Source organism: Pleurodeles waltl, chromosome 8 (genome assembly GCF_031143425.1).
Source record: "Pleurodeles waltl isolate 20211129_DDA chromosome 8, aPleWal1.hap1.20221129, whole genome shotgun sequence".
NCBI lineage: Eukaryota > Metazoa > Chordata > Amphibia > Caudata > Salamandridae > Pleurodeles > Pleurodeles waltl.
In genome coordinates this window covers 510,942,428-510,968,976 of record NC_090447.1, presented here as the reverse complement: position 1 = coordinate 510,968,976, position 26,549 = coordinate 510,942,428, and the positions used below count along the sequence as shown (strand labels likewise).

At 43.4% G+C, this 26,549-nt stretch overlaps 1 protein-coding gene across 3 annotated transcripts in view; it reads left to right on the top strand.

Moving 5' to 3' along the window:
* LOC138250083 (E3 SUMO-protein ligase RanBP2-like) overlaps positions 1–26,549 on the top strand; it is a 580,259-nt gene that overhangs the window by 316,500 nt on the left and 237,210 nt on the right. For all 3 annotated transcript variants that reach the window (XM_069204483.1, XM_069204484.1, XM_069204485.1), the window contains exons 20-21: positions 11,942–17,900; positions 25,307–25,474. In XM_069204483.1, coding sequence (XP_069060584.1) covers positions 11,942–17,900; positions 25,307–25,474 — 6,127 coding nt within the window. The remainder of the gene's footprint in view (positions 1–11,941; positions 17,901–25,306; positions 25,475–26,549) is intronic.

The following is a 26,549-nucleotide window of genomic DNA, read 5'->3' as shown; positions in this document are numbered from 1 at the left end:
CAATATCTGCCTATCTGCAGATTACACATTCAACATCGCTGTTTAGAATCCCAGTCATCAAAGCATTTATGGAGGGACTAAAAAGAATCAGACCCCCAAGAACACCACCAGTACCTTCGTGGAACCTTAATATTGTATTAACACGACTCATGGGACCACCATTCGAACCCATGCACTCTTGTGAAATGCAATACTTAACTTGGAAAGTAGCCTTTCTAATAGCTATCACATCACTTAGAAGAGTAAGTGAGATACAAGCATTTACTATACAAGAACCCTTTATACAAATACATAAACATAAAGTGGTTCTCCGTACAAATCCCAAATTCCTACCAAGGGTCATATCGCCATTCCACCTAAACCAAACAGTGGAACTCCCAGTCGTCTTTCCACAACCAGACTCACTAGCTGAAAGAGCCTTACATACATTAGACATAAAAAGAGCACTAATGTATTACATTGACAGAACAAAACAATTTCGTAAAACAAAACAATTGTTTGTAGCCTTCCAAAATCCTCATGCAGGTAATCCTATATCCAAACAAGGCATTGCTAGATGGATAGTTAAATGTATTCAAACTTGCTATATTCAAGCAAAAAGAGATCTACCTATTACACCAAGAGCGCTTCCACTAGGAAAAAAGGCGCCACAATGGCTTTTCTGGGGAATATACCGATGACTGAAATTTGTAAGGCAGCCACCTGGTCTGTGCCTCATACATTCACGAAGCATTACTGTGTAGATGTGTTAACAACACAACAAGCCACAGTCGGACAGGCTGTATTAAGAACATTATTTCAAACAACTTCAACTCCTACAGGCTAAGCCACTGCTTTTTGGGGAGATTACTGCTTATTAGTCTATGCACAGCATGTGTATCTGCAGCTACACATTCCACCGAATGGAAAATGTCACTTACCCAGTGTACATCTGTTCGTGGCATGGGACGCTGCAGATTCACATGCGCCCTCCCACCTCCCCGGGAGCCTGTAGCCATTGTTAGTTAAAAAAGAATTGTAAGTTTGTAAATAAATAGTATTTTAAGACACATTATGTACATACACACCTACTCCTTTGCATGGGCACATCTAGTATACTCTCAACTCCTACCTCACCGGGGAAAACAATCTAAGATGGAGTCGACACCCATGCTCAATGGAGCAGAAAGGGAGGAGTCCCTCGGTCTCGTGACTTGAAAAGACTTCTTCGAAGAAAAACAACTTGTAACACTCCGAGCCAAACACTAGATGGCAGGATAATGCACAGCATGTGAATCTGCAGCGTCCCATGCAATAAACAGATGTACACTGGGTAAGTGACATTATATATATATATATATATATATATATATATATATATATATATATGTTCGATGGCATGTGTAGCTGCAGATACACATGCTGTGCACATCCCACCATCTGGTGTTGGGCTCGGAGTGTTACAAGTTGTTTTTCTTCGAAGAAGTCTTTTCGAGTCACGAGACCGAGGGACTCCTCCCATTTCGACTCCATTGCGCATGGGCGTCGACTCCATCTTAGATTGTTTTTTTTCCGCCATCGGGTTCGGATGTGTTCCTTTTCGCTCCGTGTTTCGGGTCGGAAAGTTAGTTAGAATCTCAGAAAAATCGTCTGTATTGTTTGCGTTCGGTATCGGGTTAGTTACAACAGATCAACACCGAATTAAGAAGAGCTCCAGTGGCCCTTCGGGTTTTTTTCCGATCCCCGTCGGGGCCTGGTCGGCCCGGCCACGTGTCTCTTCAAGGCTGATGGAACGGACCCCATTCCGCTTCTGTCCAAAATGCCATAACAAGTATCCATATACGGATCAACACCTGGACTGTAACTTGTGTCTGTCACCAGAACACAAGGAGGATACTTGTGAGGCCTGTCGAGCGTTTCGGTCCAGGAAGACACTCAGGGACCGAAGAGCAAGAAGACTGCAAATGGCGTTGGGGCCGACAGGACAAGGGCGTTTCGAGGAGGAGGAAGAAACATTCTCCATCCAGGATTCGGACTCGGAGGAGATCGATCCCGAAGAAACGCCGAAAACCGTGAGTAAAACGTCAAAACAAAGAACTCACGAGAAGACCGCTAAAGCCCAGGGGACGCCACCGCCAACAGGCCATGGCTTAACCCGAAAACTAGGTGACCGTCCATCGGCACCGAAAAAGGGCGAGCTGGTGTCGAAGTCATCCGACTCCGGTTGAGATACCGGCACACAGCAATCTCTGGCCCGAGAGAGTGGCTCCGAGAAGATTCGGCATCGAGACAGCGGCACCGAAATGGGTCGGCACCGAGAGGGCATGACACCTAAAGTAAAAAAGATTTCATCGGAGCCGAAAAAAGCAGCCGAAAAGGTTTCGGTACCTAAACATCCGTCCTCAGCACCGAAAATAAGCTTATATTCAGAGGAACAAGGACTGTCCTCACAAATGAAGACACCCAGATTTGAACAAGAATTAGAGACAATAGAGCCAGATCACACACACAGGCGGCTCTTCAAAAAGATATAGGGAAGATCAGCACTCTTCCTCCAATTAAAATAAAACGTAAACTTGCCTTCCAAGACAAGGACAAACAGCCACAAGCAAAGGTGGCTAAACAAGTAACACCACCACCATCCCCACATCACTCTCCGCAACCATCACCGGTAGCCACGCCACCAATGATGCAATCCCCAACTCATACGGGAATGAGTCAAGATGACCCTGACGCATAGGACCTTTATGACGCACCAGTGTCAGATAATAGTCCTCAATGCTATCCAGCAAGACCATCGCCACCAGAGGATAGTACAGGCTACGCTCAAGTGGTATCAAGAGCAGCAGCATTTCACAATGTCAGCCTTCATTCAGAACCCATTGAAGATTACTTTCTTTGTAATACACTGTCGTCTACACACAGTCAATATCAGAGTCTTCCGATGTTACCCGGAATGCTGAAACACTCCAAACAAGTGTTTGAGGAGCCTGTCAAAGGGAGAGCCATTATTCCAAGAGTAGATAAAAAATATAAACCGCCACCAACAGACCCAGTGTACATCACACAACAGTTATCACCAGACTCTGTTGTAGTTGGAGCAGCGCGCAAAAGAGCCAACTCTCATACTTCAGGAGATGCACCACCTCCAGATAAACAGAGTAGAAAATTCGATGTTGCAGGCAAAAGGGTGGCGGCACAGGCAGCAAACCAGTGGCGTATTGCTAATTCACAAGCTTTGTTAGCCGGATATGATAGGGCCCATTGGGATGAGATGCAACACTTTATTGAGCATTTACCAAAAGAGTTCCAAAAAAGAGCGCAGCAAGTGGTAGAAGAGGGACAAAGTATCTCCAATAATCAGATACGATCAGCAATGGATGCTGCAGACACAGCTGCTAGAACGATCAACACAGCAGTAACAATAAGGAGACATGCATGGCTGCGTACATCAGGATTTAAACCAGAGATACAGCAAGCTGTGCTGAATATGCCATTCAACGGACAGCAGTTGTTTGGGCCGGAGGTGGACACTGCAATAGAGAAACTTAAGAAAGACACTGACACAGCCAAAGCCATGGGCGCACTCTACTCCCCGCAGAGCAGAGGCACATTTCGAAAGACACAATTTCGAGGGGGGTTTCGAGGGCAGACCACAGAAGCCACAACCTCACAAACAAAGCCCACTTACCAGAGCCAGTACCAGCGGGGTGGTTTTCGGGGACAATATAGAGGAGGACAGTTTCAAAGAAACAGAGGAAAGTTCCAAAGTCCCAAAACTCCTCCAAACAGTGACTTCAAAGTCACAAATCCCCAACACACAACACCTGTCGGAGGGAGACTAACCAAGTTTTACACACATTGGGCGGAAATAACAACAGACACTTGGGTCTTAGCAATTATCCAGCATGGTTATTGCATAGAATTTCTTAAATTCCCTCCAAACTTCCCACCGAAAACACACAGTATGTCAAAACAACATATAGATCTTCTAGGACTAGAAGTTCAGGCATTGCTACAGAAAGAAGCAATAGAATTAGTACCAACACAACAATTAAACACAGGAGTCTACTCACTGTACTTTCTGATACCCAAAAAAGACAAGAGTCTAAGACCTATACTAGATCTCAGAACATTAAATACCTACATCAAATCAGACCACTTTCACATGGTTACTTTACAAGACGTAATCCCACTGCTCAAACAACAAGACTACATGACAACACTAGACGTAAAGGATGCATATTTCCATATACCAATACATCCTTCACACAGAAAGTACCTAAGGTTTGTATTCCAAGGGATACATTACCAATTCAAAGTGTTGCCATTCGGAATAACAACTGCGCCAAGAGTTTTTACAAAATGCCTGGCAGTAGTAGCTGCACATATCAGAAGGCAGCAAATACATGTGTTCCCGTACCTGGACGATTGGTTAATCAAAACACACACAACACACAAAATATGTCATAGAAATCCTACACAAACTAGGTTTCTCATTCAAGTACGCAAAGTCACACCTTCTGCCGTGTCAAACACAGCAATACTTAGGAGCAACAATCAACACAGCAAAAGGGATTGCCACTCCAAGTCCACAAAGAGTTCAAACATTTCACAATATAATACAGGCCATACAAGTCAAAATGGTAATGAAACTACTAGGCATGAGGTATTCATGCATAGCCATTGTCCCTAATGCAAGGTTGCACATGCGGCCCTTACAACAGTGCCTAGCATCACAATGGTCACAAGCACAGGGTCAGCTTCTAGATCTGGTGTTGATAGACCGCCAAACATTCATCTCGCTTCAATGGTGGAACAGTATAAATTTAAACCAAGGGCGGCCTTTCCAAGACCCAGTGCCACAATACGTGATAACGACAGATGCTTCCATGACAGGGTGGGGAGCACTCCTCAATCAACACAGCATCCAAGGGCAATGGGACATACAGCAAAGACAGTTTCACATAAATCACTTAGAACTGTTAGCTGTATTTCTAGCGCTGAAAGCATTTCAACCCATGATAACCCACAAATACATTCTTGTCAAAACAGACAACATGACAACAATGTATTACCTAAACAAACAAGGAGGGACACACTTGACACAGTTGTGTCTCCTGACACAGAAAATATGGCATTGGGCGATTCACAACCACATTCGCCTAATAGCACAATTTATTCCAGGAATTCAGAATCAGTTAGCAGACAATCTCTCTCGGGATCACCAACAGATCCACGAATGGGAGATTCACCCCCAAATACTGAACACTTACTTCCAAGTTTGGGGAACACCACAAATATATCTATTTGCAACAAAGGAAAATTAAAAATGCCAAAACTTAGCATCCAGGTACCCACAACATCAGTCTCAGGGCAATGCGCTATGGATGAACTGGTCAGGGATATTTGCGTACGCTTTTCCCCCTCTCCCACTCCTTCCATATCTAGTAAACAAGTTGAGTCAAAACAAACTCAAACTCATACTAATAGCGCCAACATGGGCAAGACAACCTTGGTACACAACACTACTAGACCTTTCAGTAGTACCTCATGTCAAACTACCAAACAGACGAGATCTGTTAACACAACACAAACAACAGATCAGACATCCAAATCCAGCATCGCTGAATCTAGCAATTTGGCTCCTGAAATCCTAGAATTCGGACACTTAGACCTCACACAAGAATGTATGGAGGTCATAAGACAAGCTAGGAAGCCTACCACTAGACACTGCTATGCAAATAAGTGGACAAGATTTGTTTATTACTGCCATAATAATCAAATTCAACCCTTACACGCATCTGCAAAAGATATAGTAGGATACTTACTACATTTGCAAAAGTCAAAACTAGCTTTCTCTTCCATAAAGATACATCTCACTGCAATTTCAGCTTACCTGCAAATGACGCACTCAACTTCAATATTTAGGATACCAGTCATAAAAGCGTTTATGGAAGGCCTAAAGAGAATTATACCACCAAGAACACCACCAGTTCCTTCATGGAACCTCAACATTGTCTTAACACGACTCATGGGTCCGCCTTTTGAGCCCATGCACTCTTGTGAAATGCAATACTTAACGTGGAAAGTTGCATTTTTGATTGCCATCACATCTCTAAGGAGGGTGAGTGAAATTCAAGCATTTACCATACGAGAACCATTTATACAAATGCACAAGAATAAAGTAGTTCTACGGACAAATCCAAATTTTTTACCAAAAGTAATCTCACCGTTCCACTTGAATCAAACAGTAGAATTACCAGTGTTCTTCCCACAGCCAGATTCTGTAGCTGAAAGAGCACTACATACATTAGACATCAAAAGAGCGCTAATGTACTACATTGACAGAACAAAACTAATACGAAAAACAAAACAACTATTTATTGCCTTTCAAAAACCTCATACAGGAAATCCAATTTCAAAACAAGGCATTGCTAGATGGATAGTTAAGTGTATTCAAACCTGCTATCTTAAAGCAAAGAGAGAGCTGCCTATTACACCAAAGGCACACTCAACCAGAAAGAAAGGTGCTACCATGGCCTTTCTAGGAAATATTCCAATGAACGAAACATGTAAGGCAGCAACATGGTCTACGCCTCATACATTTACCAAACATTACTGTGTAGATGTGTTAACTTCACAACAAGCCACAGTAGGTCAAGCTGTACTACGAACATTGTTTCAAACAACTTCAACTCCTACAGGCTGAACCACCGCTTTTGGGGAGATAACTGCTTACTAGTCTATGCACAGCATGTGTATCTGCAGCTACACATGCCATCAAACGGAAAATGTTACTTACCCAGTGTACATCTGTTTGTGGCATTAGTCGCTGCAGAGTCACATGCGCCCACCCGCCTCCCCGGGAGCCCTTAGCCGTTTAGAAGTTGATCTTGAACATTTGTAAATTTGTAAATATATTACTTTAAACTTCATTATGTACATACGTGTTCACTCCATTGCATGGGCACTATTACTAGCATACACAACTACTACCTCACCCTCTGCGGGGAAAACAATCTAAGATGGAGTCGACACCCATGCGCAATGGAGTGGAAATGGGAGGAGTCCCTCGGTCTCGTGACTCGAAAAGACTTCTTCGAAGAAAAACAACTTGTAACACTCCGAGCCCAACACCAGATGGCGGGATGTGCACAGCATGTGAATCTGCAGCGACTAATGCCATGAAAAAAAAAAAAAAACTCTCTCTCTCTCTCTCTCTCTCTCTCTCTCTCTCTCTCTCTCTCTCTCTCTCTCTCTCTCTCTCTCTTCCCCCCCCCCCCCCTCCCTCATGAAATGTTAAATTAAACAGTCTGTTTGATAGTGTCTATTATACATCAGCTGTTCTCCAACAGTAACTTCCCTACTTCACTTGTTGGCCCTTATCTGTGAGAGGGATAATGAAACCTAATGCAAGGATAGAGAAGAGCTACATCTTTAGAAGCATGGCACACCGCCTTTGAGTAAAACAAAATTAACCTCCATGCACAAATATAGTCTGCTGAATGCAACAGTCCTGGAAAAAAGTTGCATAATAGAGGGTGGAAGGCAGCCTTACTCCCAGGAAGGCAATGTAATGCACAAGCAATCTCTCTGGGACATGATTAGGCTTATGAAGAACGAAAATCTAAGTTGTAACTTCTGTATATGGAAGCAATGCTTTGCGTTATCCCTAGAATGTCTGGCACAAATAAAAACAAACCATTGGAACTGCTGCATTGAGTGAAGCTGGCAGCAGGCAGAGCACATTTATTGCCTTGAAGCTTTCTTGCACGGGCATGCAACAGAAGAAAGGTAGGGTATGCGACTCACTGAGGGTGAGCTTGCCGAACATCTGTGAGAAGTCTTGCTTCAGAGGGAGACACGGCCACCGACGTGCCTTACGTCGATAACTTGGGTCAGCCGCCTTAATTGTTTTTAATTAACCTGACAAGCCTTGTAAGTGAAACTCAGCTTAATTAAACACAAAGCTTAAAAAGAATGTAGCATAGTGAAAACATTCCCAGTTTTCTTTTTTTTTTTTAAAGACAAATTGGTAACACTGAGAACTAATCCCATTTTTTATATAACCGTGTGAATTAAGCGGATATTATGCCAAATTCAGAGGGATATTATTCTATTGATTGAAAGGTCCTCTTCTGCCCTAAATGCTGATGTAATAAGCATTCACAATGCAATAGGTCTCGCATATTTTGAACAAGTTGTCATCTTTTGACAACAGCGCCCACGAGCAAAAAAAAGAAAACAGAGAAACAAAAATTATGCCAGTTGTGCAATGAAGAATTACGAGGCTTTAAAAAAGAGTGGCATGCAAACCAACAAATGGTGAGTGACAAGTGGGCTCTAAGCCCTTTACGGAACGAAACACACAATGGTCTCTCGCAAGCGAGATGCATGAGCTAGCGCATGCACTCGCAGTCTTGACCCTATAAAGCAAAACAACGCCTTTTAAGATCACAATCAATTTTATGTTTTGGATTATGGAGAGGAGACCCCAAACCACCCTCACCCACAAAATGAAATATTCTATTTTAGTAGCACTTGCTTTCAGCGACGTCTAAGTAGAAGGTTTTGCTGCTGTGTAGCCAGTTAGTATTCCATAATGATTGCACCCTAGGCGAAGAATTCAGAGCATTTCTCTGTTAGTTGGCCCAATGTTCGAGACAGACCAGAAATCACTCACTTATCATGCTCAGCATATTCCTCCTACACGTGGAGCATCCCTTGTTCTCTTTTGCTTGCACATGGGTTTCACTTTAATAGACACAACTTTTATCTTGTCGCAAGTGATCCCGTCAAGTACGATTCCTTCAGCATTATAGCTAAGAGCACTTTTCATTCTGGGATTTTCAGTGAGACAGATTGAGGGAGAGGTTGGGATAGATTGGAGCTCACTGGGGGTAGATTGGAGCTCACTGGGGGTAGATTGGAGCTCACTGGGGGTAGATTGGAGCTCATTGGGGTACATTGGACATCATTGGGGTAGATTGGGATTGATTGTGATAGAATGAATTTGGTTAGATTGGAGTGGAGTAGAATGGGATAGACTGGTGAATTGCGGTAATTGCAGTGAGGGAGTGGGATAGATTGGAGTGGAATGGGTGGATTGGGAAAGTTTAGCTTGGAGTGGGGTAGGTTGGGGTGGAATGGGATAGATTGGAGTGGGGTAGATAGGGTTGGAGTAGATTGTGGTGCGGTGGATTGGAGTAGATGTGGGATAGAGTGATAGGGGTAGATTGGGTGGATTGGAGTAGGTAGATTGGAATGGATTGGGATAGATTAGAATTGTGTGGCTAGATGGGAGTTGTTTGGGGTAAAGTAAAGTGGGACAGATTGGGGGTGCAATAGGGTAGATTGGAATGGTATGCATTGTCATGTGGGGTAGATATGGGTGGAGTGGTGTAGGGTGGGATGCAGTGGGCTAGATGTGGAGTGGGGTAGATTGGGTGATTTGGATTGGGGTAGAGTGGAATGGATTGTGGTGTAGATTGGGTTGGAGTGGTGTAGAGGGGCTTGAATGGTGTGGATTGGGATGGAATGGTGAGGATTGGGGCATGGTAGTTTGGGGGTAGAGTTTAGTGGATCGAGGTGGAATGGGGGTAGAATCTTGGTAGATTGGGGTGGGGTGGGATAGATTGGGGGTGGAGTGGGTAGATTGGGCGGAGTATGTGAGAGTGGTGTAGATTGGAGTGGGGTAGAATGTGATGGAGTGGATTGGGGTTGATTGAAGTGGCTTGGGATAGATTAGATTGGGGTAGATTGATGTGGGGGAGTGGGACAGATTGGGGTAGATTGTAGTGGGGTTGAATGGGTTAGAGTGGGGTAGATTGGATTCAAGCATATTGTAGTGGAGGTGGGATAGATTGGGGTAGATTGGATTGGAATGGGGTAGATTGGGGTAGGGTATGGTGGGGTGAGATAGATTAGAGTAGATTGGGGTAGAGTTGGATACATTGGAGTGGATTGGGGTGAAGTAGATTGGAGTTGAATGGAGTGGGCTGGGGCTGAATAGATTAGGGTGGAATGGGTTTAAATTGGGTTAGGATGGAGTGGGATAGATTGTGGTAAATTGGAGTTAGGTACACTGGAGTAGAGTGGTGTAGATTGGAGTAAATTGGGGTTGATTGTAGTGGAGTTGAGTATAGTAGATTTGAGTGGAGTAAGGAGTTAGAGTGGAAGAGTGTGGAGTGGCATGCCGTAAAGTACAGTGGCATAGAATGTTGTGAAGTAGAGGAGAAGGGCATAGAGTAGTGTTGTGGGGTGGTGGAAAGTGGAGTGGTCTAGTGTGGAGTATGCATGGTATGGCAACGCACTGCCATTACAGACGTCACACTTTCAATTGAAATGACCATTTAATTTGCACAGATATACAGTTTTACTGCTCACAGATGATAATGTAGGGAAATGTCACCACCCAGTGTATTGATGCATTTTGATTGTGTTCAAATATTTGTTTCCACCATACTTCAGCATTACAAAACATGTGCTTCATGTGTACTTACCTAATTATGATATATTCTGAAAAACCAGCACAGTTATTTTTGGGGTGTCCTATAAAACGTAACACCCTACAACCTCTACTGTCACATGGGTATGCAGCAGGATTGTCACATAATGTCTCTCAGAAAACACCAAGCTCCCTCAGAAGACAGAGTCTGACATTTGAGCACTTTGGACGCACAGAAAATGTGACAGGATAAGAACAAGATTTAAAGGCCTGTTTAGAGAAAGCAAATACTCGTGTGGGTTCAGTAAACAAAAGATGCTCCACAGGAGGGCAAACATGACTGGACAGCCTAAAGCAAATAAAGCCAGGAAATAGAAAGCAAGCAACCATGAGTTACAAACCATCACATCAATAGTAAGCAATGGGTGAAATGTTTTCAGAATGCACTCATTAAGTCGTTCGCAAACCATACATCTGCGCTCTATGATAGGCTTTGACCTGAAAAGCAAAACTACAAGTCCTAGAATGCAGCTAGCTGTGGTCTGTTGTGCTAGGATTTGCAGAAGGAAAAACACTTGGGCCACTTAGCAGCTAAATTGCATTTGCTGCCGGTCTATGCAAATTATCTTATAACACACCTTTGCAACAAAATAATGCACCTAAAGCAAGCTAGACCTGTTTACCTTCACAGTGCTTGGTTATTACTGCACACATTAGGAAAGCACATATTTTCGTTTTATTTGACTAAGAAGACCGCTTATAAAACTTACTGTGGTTGCACAATTAAGGTTTTTGTGGAGAGGACTAACTTTTCCCCATTTGGTTAATTATATATCAGAAAAAATATATCTCAGAAGTAAAGTTAAACAGTTAAATGCATCATAACCTAATCATTTGCAGACTCCCTTTCCTCTTTGACCACCCATTCCTTCCCATTCTGATCAAAAGCTCGATCCTTGCCCAAAGTACACTTGGGGTAATTCTTAACTGGTCTTCCTGCCCACAACACTGTGACTGTGTAGTCTTCAATGTTTGTCGACCTTCATACGAGCAGTCCCATGCCCTCCACCTGAGTGGGCATATGTTAGAGAGCCACTGGGCTAAATGGTCAAGCAGTGATCTCCACAATGCCTTTATACGGAGGACTTCCTTCAACGCTACTAATCGGCGTTCAGTCACTAAGACGGCTCACCATCACTGATTTTGTGCCATGAAAGACGGTTTGGTTTTCTTCCAGTGGAAACAGAGTAACATTTTTATTAACTAGTAATCATTTTTTTGCATTTAAATAGTGCTTTTACTGAGCTGGATTTGCTTTTCCAAAATTGGTGTGACAAGGCGATTATGGGTTATTTTGCAGGTCCATACTTTCAGCAAAATTAAATTGTGAAAATGAACATCTTGTATAATATATGATTATTAAAAGCTATTTAGAATCAGCCATATGCATGTCAACAAACTGTGTAAGGCTAGTCCAAGCACAAATTGACATTATTTTTCTGTTTTTTTTAGGCCCCTCTCTATGGAGGCAATCAGCTTGCATCTCAACCCCACATGTATGCATATCAACAACCGATTCCAAATCTACCTGTCCAGAGCACATCCTCTAAACTTCCTCAAGAAACCTTTGGTTCATCTGTACACTACAGTTCCCCAGGCCCTGGACGTTTGTCTCCTCGTGGTGAGGATTATTACAGCTACGGTGTGCCAAAGACCACAGCTAATCCACCACTGCCTGAACCAGGATATTTTACAAAGCCTACATCAGTACCTCAGGGGTTATATTCAAAGTTTGAAGAATTAGAAAAGATGCACCTTAGCCTGACCTCACAAACAGATTCATTGAAAATCCCACCCTTTATAAACTCATCACAGGATACTCCGTCAGCCTTCAAGTTCACATCTAATTTTCAGTCTAATGATGGGGGTTTCACCTTTTCCACACCACAGTTTGTGCCACCCAGCACATCCTTTTCTGGCAGTGAGAGTCTTTTTAGTCTTTTGACTTCAGAAACACTGTGTGAAGATAGCCAAAGAGGCCACAAAGCATCTGCTGACAGCCAGGAATCCAAGCAAAAAAATCTGTTTAATTTTGGGCAGAAACATTTTTCAGGCCCTTCTCTTAAAGAAAATGGAGCTCAAAAGTTAGATAAGACACCTGTTGTTTTTGATAAGGGGTACCCCACATTCAGTATAAAGGACACCAAAACGTTGGTGTTTGAAACTCCAACAGCAGATGTAGCCAATGTGAGCGATGCATCTGATGCTAGCGGTCTCGGAGCTTCTGATGACGGTCCACATTTTGAACCGGTTGTTCCTCTTCCCGATAAGGTTGAAGTAAAGACTGGTGAGGAGGATGAAGAAGAACTGTTCTCTAACAGAGCAAAGCTTTTCCGCTTTGATAATGATTTGAAGGAATGGAAGGAAAGGGGCATTGGGATTGTGAAACTTTTAAGGCATAAAAAATCTGGCAAAGTACGACTCCTAATGAGGCGCGAGCAAGTATTGAAAATTTGTGCCAATCACTATATCAGTCCAAATATGACACTGAAACCAAATGCAGGCTCTGATAAGTCCTATGTCTGGCATGCATTGGATTATGCAGATGAAATGCCAAAGCCTGAGCAGCTTGCCATCCGATTCAAAACCCCAGGAGAAGCACAGCTGTTCAAGCAGAAATTTGAAGAGTCCCAAAAGCATTTAAAGGAAAAAACAACTGTGGGTTCACCACCACAGCAAGGTGGTGAGGCTTCCCATCAATTGGTAAACAAGGTCAAGGGTATGGATAAGTCCTCATCTGCTGGTGCCACTTTTGGAAAACAGTCTAGCGGGAAATTAGGCGAGTGGCACTGCGATGGTTGTATGGTGAGAAACAATGGCACAGCCCTTGTTTGTATTTCTTGCCAGGCGCCTCCTCCAAACATGACGAATAAAGTAAAAGTGGCACCTGTTAGAGATACTAAAACAAGCACTACTGTTGCACCTGGTGTGACTGCTCTTCCAACATTCAGCTTTGGTAAGATAGCTGTAGACACTTCTAGTGGAGCTGGATTTGGTGGACAGTATACCAAGAAACTGGGAGAGTGGGACTGTGATGTTTGTTTAGTTAGGAATGCTGCCACCACCTCCATATGTGTTGCTTGCCAGACTTCTCATCAACATGCTGGTAGTGAGGTTGTAGCTACATTGACCACTCCTAGCTCTAGTTTTGCTACACCAGCTAGTATGCATCTTCCACAGTCATTCAACTTTAGTAACGAAACTTCTGGTCCTGTAAGCGGGAGCAGTAGTCGTTCGAGAAAAAAGAAAGGCCCTTGGGTTTGCCGGGTGTGCTCTATGACCAATGAAGCAGGAGCTAAATTATGTGGAACCTGCGGAAATCCAGTAACAACTCTGGTACCCGGATCTGAACTGCAAGTGTCTGCAGATACTATTGTATTGGGTGACAATTCAACTTCTCTGAAAAGTGACTTTGGAGCTCTCTTTTCCCGAAAGGAAGGACAGTGGGATTGCAGTGTGTGCCTGGTGAGGAATGAAGCTTCTTCCTCCAGCTGTGCTTCTTGTCTCACCTGTAATCCGCAGGTGGCATCTGCCACTTCAGTAGCACCTCCATCTGTTTTGAGTTTCAAGTTTGGTTCTACCTCGGAGGCAGGTACTTTAAAAGCAAGTGGCATTCAATCAGAGTTTTCAAAAAAAGAAGGGCAGTGGGATTGCAAAACATGTTTTGCTAAAAACGATCCTTCCTTAGCAAACTGCGTTGCCTGCCAAACATCTAACCTGTGTGATAAAATTGTCCCTTCCTCCATTCCACATTTGTCTGCCTTATTTGGATTGAAGAACAAACTCTCTGGACTTAATAGTGTTACATCTGGAACAGAATCTAAGTGTGGGTCTTCAGAAAGTAGCTTTACAGTTAGTAAACATTTCGGTAAAAAAAAAGGTGAGTGGGACTGTTCTGTATGTTTAGTGGTCAATAAAGAAGCAGCTAAAATGTGTGCTGCGTGCCAGACTCCAGTTACAACAAGCACAGTACAGAGGTCTTCTCTGCTGGCACCCTCAAACAATTCTGGATCGGGGGACACTTGTAATGCCGTCAAAGTAGACTTTGGAGCTTATTTTTCCACAAAGGAAGGTCAGTGGGACTGCAAAATGTGCTTGGTGAGAAATGAAGCTTCCTCAGTGAGCTGTGTTTCATGTCTCACCCCTAATCCACAGACCACACCCATTACAATAGTGACCTTTCCACCTGCACCTAGCTTCAAGTTTGGTTCTAGCACAGAGTCAAGCACTATTAAGCCAGCTGGCTTGCCTCTCACCCCTAATTCACAGGCCACACTCACTAATTCAGTGACATTTCCACCTAGTTCTAGCTTTAAGTTTGGTTCTAGCACAGAGTCGAGTACTTTAAAGCCAAGTAGCTTTGGGTCACAGTTCTCCAAAAGGGAAGGTCAGTGGGACTGCAGCATGTGCCTGGTGAGAAACGAAGCATCTTTAGTGAGCTGTGCTGCTTGTCTCACTCCTAATCCACAGGCCACACTCACTAATTCAGTGACATTTCCACCTGGTCCTAGCTTTAAGTTTGGTTCTAGCACAGAGTCGAGTACTTTAAAGCCAAGTAGCTTTGGGTCACAGTTCTCCAAAAGGGAAGGTCAGTGGGACTGCAGCATGTGCCTGGTGAGAAATGAAGCATCTTCAGTGAGCTGTGCTGCTTGTCTCACTCCTAATCCACAGGCCACACCCACCACTTCAGTGACATTTCCACCTGGTCCTAGCTTTAAGTTTGGTTCTAGCACGGAGTCGAGTACTTTAAAGCCAAGTGGCTTCGGCTCACAATTCTCCAAAAGGGAAGGTCAGTGGGACTGCAGCATGTGCCTGGTGAGAAATGAAGCATCTTCAGTGAGCTGTGCTGCTTGTCTCACTCCTAATCCACAGGCCGCACCCACCACTTCAGTGACATTTCCACCTAGTTCTAGCTTTAAGTTTGGTTCTAGTACAGAGTCAAGTGCTATAAAGCCAAGTGGCTTTGGGTCACAGTTTTCGAAAGCTGAAGGGCAGTGGGATTGCACTGTTTGTTCAGTCAGAAATAAACTTTCTGTAACAAATTGTTCTGCCTGCCAAGCCCCTAAGCCGTCATCCTTGACATTTGGTTTTAAGAACGTAATCTTTGACCCTAAAGCTGCACAGGCAAATACTGTATCAAATAGTGCTTTCACAGGGAGCAATTTTCAGTTTGGACTCCCTGAAAAAGAGAAAATTCCATCTTCTACATTTGAGATGCCTTCATTTAACAGCAAATCTAACCCTGTAAAAAAAGGCTTTGCTTTCTCAGATCCTGTGCCATCTGGGGGATTTAAGTTCGGAATCCAGGATCTTCCCAAAAATGACCAACAAAATAGGCAGTCAAAGGAACACACTGCTACTTCCCTAAAGGTTCCTGGAATTGATGCAAGTCAGAAACCCACAGAAAGTGGTATTTTGGCACCTCGTGATGGAAGTCTCAAACCTAATGATGTTGACTTTGGACAGAAAATCACTACCTTTACTGATCTTGCAACCCCATCAGAGAGACAAGCTGATAAAAAAGACTTAAACTTCAAAAGTATTTCACAGAAGAACAGTGTGGTAGGTGGAGGGGGCAGCACCACCTTAGAGCAAGAGAGAGGTGATGAGCTATATCAAACTGAGGACAGTGATGATATCCATTTTGAACCAGTGGTACAGTTGCCAGAAAAGGTTGAGATTGTAACTGGAGAAGAGGATGAGAAAGTGATTTATTCAGAGAGGGTAAAACTGTTCAGGTTTGATGCAGACACAAGCCAGTGGAAAGAGCGTGGGGTGGGGAGCCTGAAGATCCTTAGAAATGAAAGGACAGGTGCTCTTAGACTGCTCATGCGGCGTGATCAGGTGCTAAAGGTATGTGCAAATCATTGGATTACAAACTCCATAAAGTTAAAACCATTATCTGGCTCTGACAGAGCATGGATGTGGTTGGCCAGTGATTTCTCTGAGGGTGATGTCAAGCTGGAGCAGCTGGCAGCCAAATTCAAAAGTTCGGACCAGGCTCAAGATTTTAAATCTAAGTTTGAAGAGAGTCAGAAGTTTCTGATGAATCAGTCTCTGCAGACTTCTGGGAACACTCTTAAACTGGACAGTTCTAACGTTAACAAAGAAGGAAAGCCTGCAGGGGGTGACCGTATTGCAGAACAGCAAGGAAAGCATCATGAAAAAGACACACCAAAAAATACCTCAGTGATTGATAGTCCTTCTGTAGAGGCCAAGCCAGTTGAGTGTTCTAAATCTAAAAGTGACAGCTTGGGGGAAAAAACACTTCAAGTTAGCTTAGCTAATACAGTTTCTATTTCACCTATTGTTTCTAAAAGTTTTAAGAAAAGTCTCTTTTCTTTTGGTGAGGCAGCTGCAGGTTTTAATTTTAACTTTCAGCCAGTCCTGAGTCCATCTAAGTCTCCAACCAACCTGAACCACAGTAGGGTTTCTGTGGGCACAGATGAGGAGTCTGATATTACTCAGGAAGAGGAAAGAGATGGGCCATGCTTTGAGCCAGTTGTACCATTACCTGATTTAGTTGAAGTCTCGAGTGGTGAGGAAAACGAGCAAGTGCTGTTTAGAAATAGAGCAAAACTCTTCAGATTTGATAAAGAGGCCAACCAGTGGAAGGAAAGAGGCATTGGAGATATTAAGATATTGCAAAATTATAATACCAAAACTGTTCGTATAATCATGAGAAGAGACCAAGTGCTTAAACTCTGTGCCAATCATAGGATTACATCAGGCATACATTTGAAACCCATGGCTGGAATGGAAAGAGCATGGATATGGACTGCGCATGACTTTGCAGAAGGTGAGGGAAAGACTGAACTATTTGCAGTGCGTTTTAAACTTCAGAGTGTAGCTGACTCATTTCATCAGGCTTTTGTGGAGTCACAACAAGCCCAAGAGAGTGGGATGTTGCTCTCACCATTGCCTATAGCGGACAGTCCCCTAAAACCAACCCTTTGTGGGAAAATCGCAGTGGCGGTGCTGGAAGAAACCACCAGAGAGCGAACTGATCAGGATCTAGACGATAGCACAACTGTTGTGTCGCCAGTGAAATTTGAAGCCAATGACAGTTCAGAAAAGCAAACAAAAACCTTTATTACTCCACCTAAGTTTGTGTTTGGTTCAGATTCTGTAAAAAACATTTTTAGTTCTGGGAAACCACAGTCGTTTTCTTTTGGTAGCACCTCAACTGCAGGGACTCCGTTTGGCTTCAGTTTTAATCCTTTGAAGAGTGAAGGTGAGAGAAATTCTTCAGTTACTCACAATACAACTGCAAAAAGGTTGGACTTTGATAAAGGAGCTGAATCAAGCGAGGTTTCAATCATCAGTCACAAGAATGCATATAGAAATCGTTTGATGTCCTCAACGCTGGAAGTTTACACTGAAAAAGAAATATGTCAGATACCCATGACAGGTAAGAAAAGTGGTGTTCTGAAATGTATGTTCATTGTGTTAAAGAGCTATGCTTTCTATGCAGTATATACAGAATCAAATGTTCCTGGAGGAATTATTTTTATAAGAATTTAACCCTATTAACTGATGGTCACCATAGTGATCCAACCAAAACTTTATTAAGAAAATAATATACATAACTAAGTGCACAAATTAGATCAATCATATGTAGCACTGATTAGAAAGCACACTTACATTTTGATTTATATAAGAAAAAGTATCAAAACTCCCATTTACTTATAGTAATTATTCTGACCAGCAGTGTAGCCCCACATACCAGTCATGTGAAAACATCTTGCAAAGTATCAGGCTCTCTACCAATAGATGTTCTATATTAGACACTCCGAGCTGCTGCAGACCATGATTTAACTTTACTATAAATGTAACATAGGAAGGGAACTGTGAAAGTAGTGTTAATAATCCACTTTTAGTATTATACATGGTGAAAAGCAATTTTAAAGCACAATGAGCATGCAACTAAGAGAATGAAAAAGTAGGGAAAAGTAAGTTACAACTTGTTGTATAATGCAAGTGATCAGATTACTATGCGGGGGGGTGGCGGGGGTTGGCAGTAAAATAAACACACATTGCACAGGTACCATGCATTTGTGGAAACAGACATGTGATTTTGCAGCATTTTCTGTTCCATGGTTTGCTTTTGCATGTAATATAATGTTGAATAAATAGTAACTTTAGAATATTTTGGAAAACTCTGCCTGCTGATTTTTGGTAAAGATATGAACCCTATAATTACTGGGTAAACACTACTCCCAGTGTCTGCCATAATGTTGGACCGGAGACTGAGAGTGTGGTTTCCCTTTGTCTCTGCAATTTGCAACTAAGGAATACAAGTGTTCTGCTATGAAACCCAAAGACTGGCGCAATAGTTGTACTAATAGGGTTTTCATATGGGTACCATTCAAGTACCATGCTCCTTTTTAGATAGATGTCAATCAGAGATAAGGAATGTGTTCACATTTTTTTATCAGTTCCTGATGAAAATAGTTTGTCAGTATCTTTTAGTGAAATACGAAAACTAATTAGAAAGGAAATCTCAAAATGTTCTTTCTAAATTTGAGGACTGGCAGTTTTACAGTTGAAACACTGTGCCAGTTGTCGAACTCCTATTCTGCTTTCCAGTAATTGTCACCAACATTGGCACATTTTTCTATAGTGGGAAACAGCAGAATTAAGATTCTGTTACTAACAAGTAAGGAGGCTACACTGTGGCACATTGGTTTCCTTGGTTCAAATCGATTTACTCCATTTAAGATATACTGAGCGGATCCATGTAGTCTCTATGTACCCTAAACCTACCTCTTTATCTTTCTTCCCACTCCACCCACCTCCTTCTACTCCTCTCCTACCTTTATCTACGTAATTGGATAACTGCTACTTTTGCCCTATCTTTTTGCCCTACTCCAGTCCACCCCCTTCTGTTAATAACCACTCATCTGTTATTATTCCCTGCTCATAACTGCCCATGTCACTTCACTTAATCCTTGACTTCTATTGTTAATATTCTACTCAGCCTCAGACTATCCTTATGCGTGTTGCTCTTTTTTGACTGTTCCTACATGGTTTTCTATAAAGGTGTTAATGTCTGCAGTTGTTCTCAATACAGCACATAGATACTTTCTGTAGTAGCCACTTTCTGTATAAATGGATGATTAATAAACGCTCCAACTTTCATCAGCCATCAGTGCTGTGTTTACAGGTGATTGCGTATTGCCCAAACTGATCAGGCTTTACTCCAGCCACCTTTCAATTCCGCAAGGTCAACTAATTCTAGTTCAAAATACAACAAAACCTTCTTCCAGCAGTGCCACAGATCTTCCCATCATCAAACTTCATTTCTTGGGAAGATTATCTTTAAAGGACTTAATATCATAATTCCCCATCACATAGCAAAGAAATAACCTTCTCTGCAATTACCAATCCTAGTACATGTTGGCATGCAGAGACTGCAAGCTAATGTAGTCTAATGATGCTGTTGGATCTGTCAGTTGTGTTTGATATTGTCCAGCACAAGATCCTAGACCTCAAGGATAGGCAAACTGTAAGGAAATGCCTCCTTGGCATGGTTACCCCTTGACTTTTTGACTTTGCTGATCCTATGTTTTGAATTGAAAGTGTGCTGGGGCCTGCTAACCAGGCCCCAGCACCAGTGTTCTTTCCCTAACCTGTACTTTTTTATCCACAATTGGCACACCCTGGCTTCCAGGTAAGTCCCTTGTAACTGGTACCTCTGGTACCAAGGGCCCTGATGCCAGGGAAGGTTTCTAAGGGCTGCAACATATCTTATGCCACCCTAGGGACCCCTCACTCAGCACAGACACACTGCTTGTCAGCTTGTGTGTGCTGGTGAGGACAAAACGAGTAAGTCGACATGGCACTCCCCTCAGGGTACCATGCCAACCTCACACTGCCTATGCAGTATAGATAAATCACCCCTCTAGCAGGCCTAACAGCCCTAAGGCGGGGTGCACTATACCATAGGTGAGGGCACCAGTGCATGAGCACTGTGCCCCTACAGTGTCTAAGCCAAACCTTAGACATTGTAAGTGCAGGGTAGCCATAAGAGTATATGGTCTGGGAGTCTGTCAAACACGAACTCCACAGCACCATAATGGCTACACTGAAAACTGGGAAGTTTGGTATCAAACTTCTCAGCACAATAAATGCACACTGATGCCAGTGTACATTTTATTGTAAAATACACCCCAGAGGGCACCTTAGAGGTGCCCCCTGAAACTTTAACCAACTACCTGTGTAGGCTGACTGGTTCTAGCAGCCTGCCACACTCGAGACATGTTGCTGGCCCCATGGGGAGAGTGCCTTTGTCACTCTGAGGCCAGTAACAAAGCCTGCACTGGGTGGAGATGCTAACACCTCCCCCAGGCAGGAGCTGTAACACCTGGCGGTGAGCCTCAAAGGCTCACCCCCTTTGTTCCAGCACCACAGGATACTCTAGCTAGTGGAGTTGCCCGCCCCCTCCGGCCACGGCCCCACTTTTGGCGGCAAGGCCGTAGGAAATAATGAGAATAACAAGGAGGAGTCACTGGCCAGTCAGGACAGCCCCTAAGGTGTCCTGAGCTGAAGTGACTCTAACTTTTAGAAATCCTCCATCTTGCAGATGGAGGATTCCCCCAATAGGGATAGGATTGTGACCCCCTCCCCTTGGGAGGAGGCACAAAGAGGGTGTACCCACCCTCAGGGCTAGTAGCCATTGGCTACTAACCCCCCAGACCTAAACACGCCCTTAAAATTAGTATTTAAGGGCTTCCCTGAACCTAAAGATTTAGATCCCTGCAACTACAAGAAGAAGAGGACTGCTGAGCTGAAAGACCCCCGCAGAAGAAGAAAGAAGACACCAACTGCTTTGGCCCCAGTCCTACCAGCCTGTCTCCTGCCTTCTAAAGAAACCTGCTCCAGCGACGCTTTCCCCAGGACCAGCGACCTCTGAATCCTCAGAGGACTGCCCTGCTTCAAGAGGAACAAGAAACTCCTGAGGACAGCGGCCCTGTTCCAAAAAGACTGCAACTTTGTTTCAGAGGAGCAGATTTAAAGACCCCTGCAATCCCCGCAAGAAGCGTGAGACTTGCAACACTGCACCCGGCGACCCCGACTCCACTGGTGGAGAAACAACGCTACAGGGAGGACCCTGCGGCGACTCCAAGACTGTGAGTAACCAAAGTTGTCCCCCCTGAGCCTCCACAGCGACGCCTGCAGAGGGAATCCCGAGGCTCCCCCTTACCGCGACTGCCTGACTCTGAAATCCGGACGCCTGAAAAAGACCCTGCACCCGTAGCCCCCAGGACCTGAAGGATCGGAACTCCAGTGCAGGAGTGACCCCCAGGAAGCCCTCTCCCTTTCCCAGGTGGTGGCTACCCCGAGGAGCCCCACCCTTGCCTGCCTGCACCGCTGAAGAGACCCCTTGGTCTCCCATTGACTCCCTTTGGAAACCCGACGCTAGTTTGCACACTGCACCCGGCCGCCCCCGCGCTGCTGAGGGTGTACTTTTTGTGTGGACTTGTGTCCCCCCCGGTGCCCTACAAAACCCCCCTGGTCTGCCCTCCGAAGACGCGGGTACTTACCTGCTGGCAGACCGGAACTGGGGCACCCCCTTCTCTCCATTGAAGCCTATGCGTTTTGGGCACCACTTTGAACTCTGCACCTGACCGGCCCTGAGCTGCTGGTGTGGTGACTTTGGGGTTGCTCTGAACCCCCAACGGTGGGCTACCTTGGACCCCAATTTGAACCCCGTAGGTGGTTTACTTACCTGCAAGAACTAACATTACTTTACCTCCCATAGGAACTGTGAAAATTGCAGTGTGTCCACTTTTAAAACAGCTAAATGTGTTTTATGTAAAAAGTATATATGCTATTGTGATTATTCAAAGTCCCTAGAGTACTTACCTGCAATACCTTTCAAATGAGATATTACATGTAGAATTTGAACCTGTGGTTCCTAAAATAAACTAAGAAAATATATTTTTCTATACAAAAACCTATTGGCTTGGAATTGTCTCTGAGTGTGTGTTCCTCATTTATTGCCTATGTGTATGTACAACAAATGCTTAACACTACTCCTTTGATAAGCCTACTGCTCGACCACACTACCACAAAATAGAGCATTAGTATTATCTCTTTTTGCCACTATCTTACCTCTAAGATGAACCCTTGGACTCTGTGCATGCTATTTCTTACTTTGAAATAGCACATACAGAGCCAACTTCCTACACAAACCAGTGCTGATCTGCCTCAATCTTCTTAAATGTAAATTCCTGTTCATTCAGATATTATGGGCTGCAGTGGTCTCTCAAGTACCTCAAGGATTGTATATGTCGCCCACAATATTTAATCTCAACTGAAACACTGATATTAGGAGATAGAAGATGACCATCAGTGCGGATGAAATCCAGCGTTACCGTAAGGTAGTATTGCTGGACCACATGACAGTGCTAAAATCTTTCTGTGTAAACTAGAAAACGGATTGAATGACTTCTTTTTTAAACTGAACTTGAAAAAAATGTAATGTTACTGCTTTGCATACAAATAGCTTCTTCCCCCCCCCCCCCCCCCCCCCCTCCTCCAACCATCCAGATTACAATTGTGGCTTAAGAAACTTAAACATTTGTTTGGATGTTAGACCAACCCTCATACTGTTTGCCAGATCCTTAATTTTCATCATTGTATTTTATTTGAACGAACATGCAAGCCCAGGTGCCAAAAAGAACCTAAACTGCTTGTAACCAGTACCAATTACGTCAGGGGGAAAAAGCTACTCATCACTGAAACTACCGTCCTCCAAGTTGTACATTCCATTGTCCTCTTGCATTTCTAAGGTGTGAATACTTTTGTGACTGGAATCATGCACTATGTGGCTTGTCAGAGAACCAGAGGGAAAGTATGTGACCATGTATTTTCTTTCGAAATTGACTTAGTTGGATTTTCCCTGTAATCTAGAATATCAGATAAAGGTACACCCCAATCAACCATCGCTCCTCCATGAAGAACTTGTTTGACCAGGTCGCACAAAAATACTTCAATAAATAAGTGATTTGTGTTTTTAATATAATGACCTATCCATAACACCAAAGAATTCATTGGCAATAGCCATGACCACCTTCAGTTTCAGAGTGTGATTTGAAATTGTGATTGGATAAGCTTTTGTTCATGAATACTTTGAAGTCTTTGTGCTCATAGAATAGACAGACACTTTTAAGAAGTATTTCTTTGTGCAATCTGTTGCAGAAAAAGTCTTGCTGGGGATGTTACTGCAGACTATGGGGTAAGCCATGTTGCTAATGTTTGCTGCACCAGGCTTCTTTATAATTCGTCCCTAGCTTACTCAATAAGAGTTGATTCACAAAGTAAGGCAGTAAGGGTTTTAGAGAAATTACAAAGACTTAGGGCCTAGTTTAGCAAACGGGTACTTTGTCATAAACATGAGCGATATTCCTTGTGCCCCAAAATAAGTTGCTTATGACCTAATGCACTTACAGTATGGCAACGGGATAATGGTCTTATATGTGATGGAGCACCCTCCAACAAACTTTAAAACAGCCCTTTGCTATGTAAATAATGTGCTATATTGCAAGATTTATTTGTTTCGTGTATTGGACATTTAGGGACCTATTGTCATGTTTTGCAGTTTGTAAGGGTGTAAATTGATTCATGAAAAGTATCAATTGTTCTCAAGAGATGCTCCCATTTATCAGACTTAGGGCCTCATTTTGACCCTGGCAGTTTTGAGACCGCCAGGGTTGAGGTGGCGGTCTTACTGCCGCCAAAGCAGTGGTCCAAATGGTTTGGCGGCGGTCTGACCGCCACATTACGACCGTGGCGGTTGCGCCACGGACGGACCGCCAACACCACCAGTTTTCCTCCACAGGTGAATTGGCGGTGCTGGCGGTCCTAATCCGCCAGGGCAGCGCTGCAAGCACCACCATGTATAGGCTGGCGGAGATGGGTGCAGGGGGCCTATGGTGAGCCCCTGCACTGCCCATGCACTTGCCATGGACAGTGCAAGGGCCCCCATGGCCAGCCCCATTGTGCTGTTCACTGTCTTCAGACAGTGAACAGCACGACAGGTGCTGGTCCACCCTACGCAGTGCAGCATTGCTGCTGACTCAATTATGAGCCAGCGTCTATGTTGCAGGCTGTTTCCTGCTGGTCTGGCAGGCGGAAACACCGTTTCTGCCCGCTGACTCAGTGGGAAACTCCTAATGAGGCCCACAGGAAGGCAGATGCACTGGCGGCAACAAGGCCGATAGAGTTTGGCAGACGGCCCTTTCTGTCCGCCAAACTCATAATGACCACCCCCTAGTGTTGTTGAAGCACCAATAGCAAATATGCTGCCAACATAGATGACATCTATAGAGTGAACTTCAAAAGTTTTTGAAGGTAGGCTAAATAACTTGACAATTCAAGAGTTGTTCTTACTCTTACCTAAAATTGCGCTAAATTGAGGTCTTTTTTACTTACATGTTACCAATTTTCCTCTCCCCTTCCCTCTTGTTATTGGTCATTACTTGGATTAGGAGGTGGTAGAATTCAAAGATGTTGTTCTGAGTTTAGATTTAAAAAAATTATATTACTAATAATCATATATTAAAACAATGGTGGTGGTGCATTTGTAAAAGTAGAAGCGGCCCATATATAAATAGTGAGCCATTATGTTTGGTGACTATTGGCCAATAAAAAATACTTTTTTTCAAAACAAAATGCTCTTCAAATGATGTGGGTGGCTCCCTGTGGGTTCATTATGTAGCTATTTGATCTGTTTATTTTAAAGCTGTTTACATTTTATTTCTTCATAATTACACCCACATTCATGATATCATTTTGTTTTTGGTGTGTCAGATGAAAATAGGAAAGAAGATGCAATTCTTTTTTCTGATGATGTGGTCTTTGTTTATGAGCTATCACCTACACCTGAGCAAAAAGCTCTAGCTGAAAGTCTTCAACTGCCTCCCACTTTCTTCTGCTACAAGAGCAGACCTCATTATGAAAGTGATGACGACCAGGATGGTAAGTTACAAATATAAGTTGTAAATCATTTGATTTTAAGGGATGTCTTGGAAAATGCCTTTTGACAAATTCTACTTCACCAATGAGGAAAATGTTAAGATTATACTTATTCAGTTTAGATGTTTGCCAGGGTACCGCTGTTACATGTTTATTGTGACTTTAACATTGAATAATATTTTTAACATTGTAGACTGTGCTCTAACTTTGATTGGAAAAATGTCTGAAAGGATGCAGCACCCATGCTAGGTATAGTTTACTCCTAAGCAACAGTATCCTTATCTTTTCCATCCAATGTTTTTCTTGTTTGTGCTGGGCATTCCTTCATTGCTTTTTCTTCTCTGTTCCGCAATACCATCTTTTACTATGTTCTTATTGTTAACAATTTCATGTGATACTAATGTCACATGGAGGAAAATACTTTGCCAGTCTGTCAATCTGCACGGAAAGCAAAGTTGTGACTCATTTCAAAAAGGTTAAGTACAAGTATAGAGCTGAGAATCCTTAGAACCTCATAACTGCCTTGCATTTGGGTCTGTTACTTTTACTCCTTTACTCCCAGATTTACCCATACCAGGGGTCAGTAACTAGGGGGGGGAGTGGGAGGAGCAGCTCCTGAGAGAATCAGTAATTCCGGGTGGTATTACAAAAATCATTTTTTCTAGCCCCAGGCTTTCACCTGGAGAAACTGCTGGGTGAAAGCAAACAGTTCTGCAGTGTCACACCAATCTCCTGATTGAGATCAACCTAACAAGTTATGTTTCCTGACTCTTCGGACATATGTGGTTGCTAATAATGAGGGCTTTAATTTCCATCCAGCAAATTTAAAAACTGCAAGTCTTTTGCAGGTATAGTAGTTTTTCCTTTATTAGATTCTTAAATGAGAGGATTTTGAGTTTTGCAGCACCAACAATATAGAAACTGACCAAAGAGACCCACTAAGGGCTGCCCTTCGGGTTTATGTAGCCAAATTGATGCCCTCCTTGTTTGAGAAATAACATATGTACAGTTCTCAGGAATGAGGGTGTAGGGGACAGGAGATCCCGCACCTCATAAAAGGGCTGCACTTGCTTTGGAT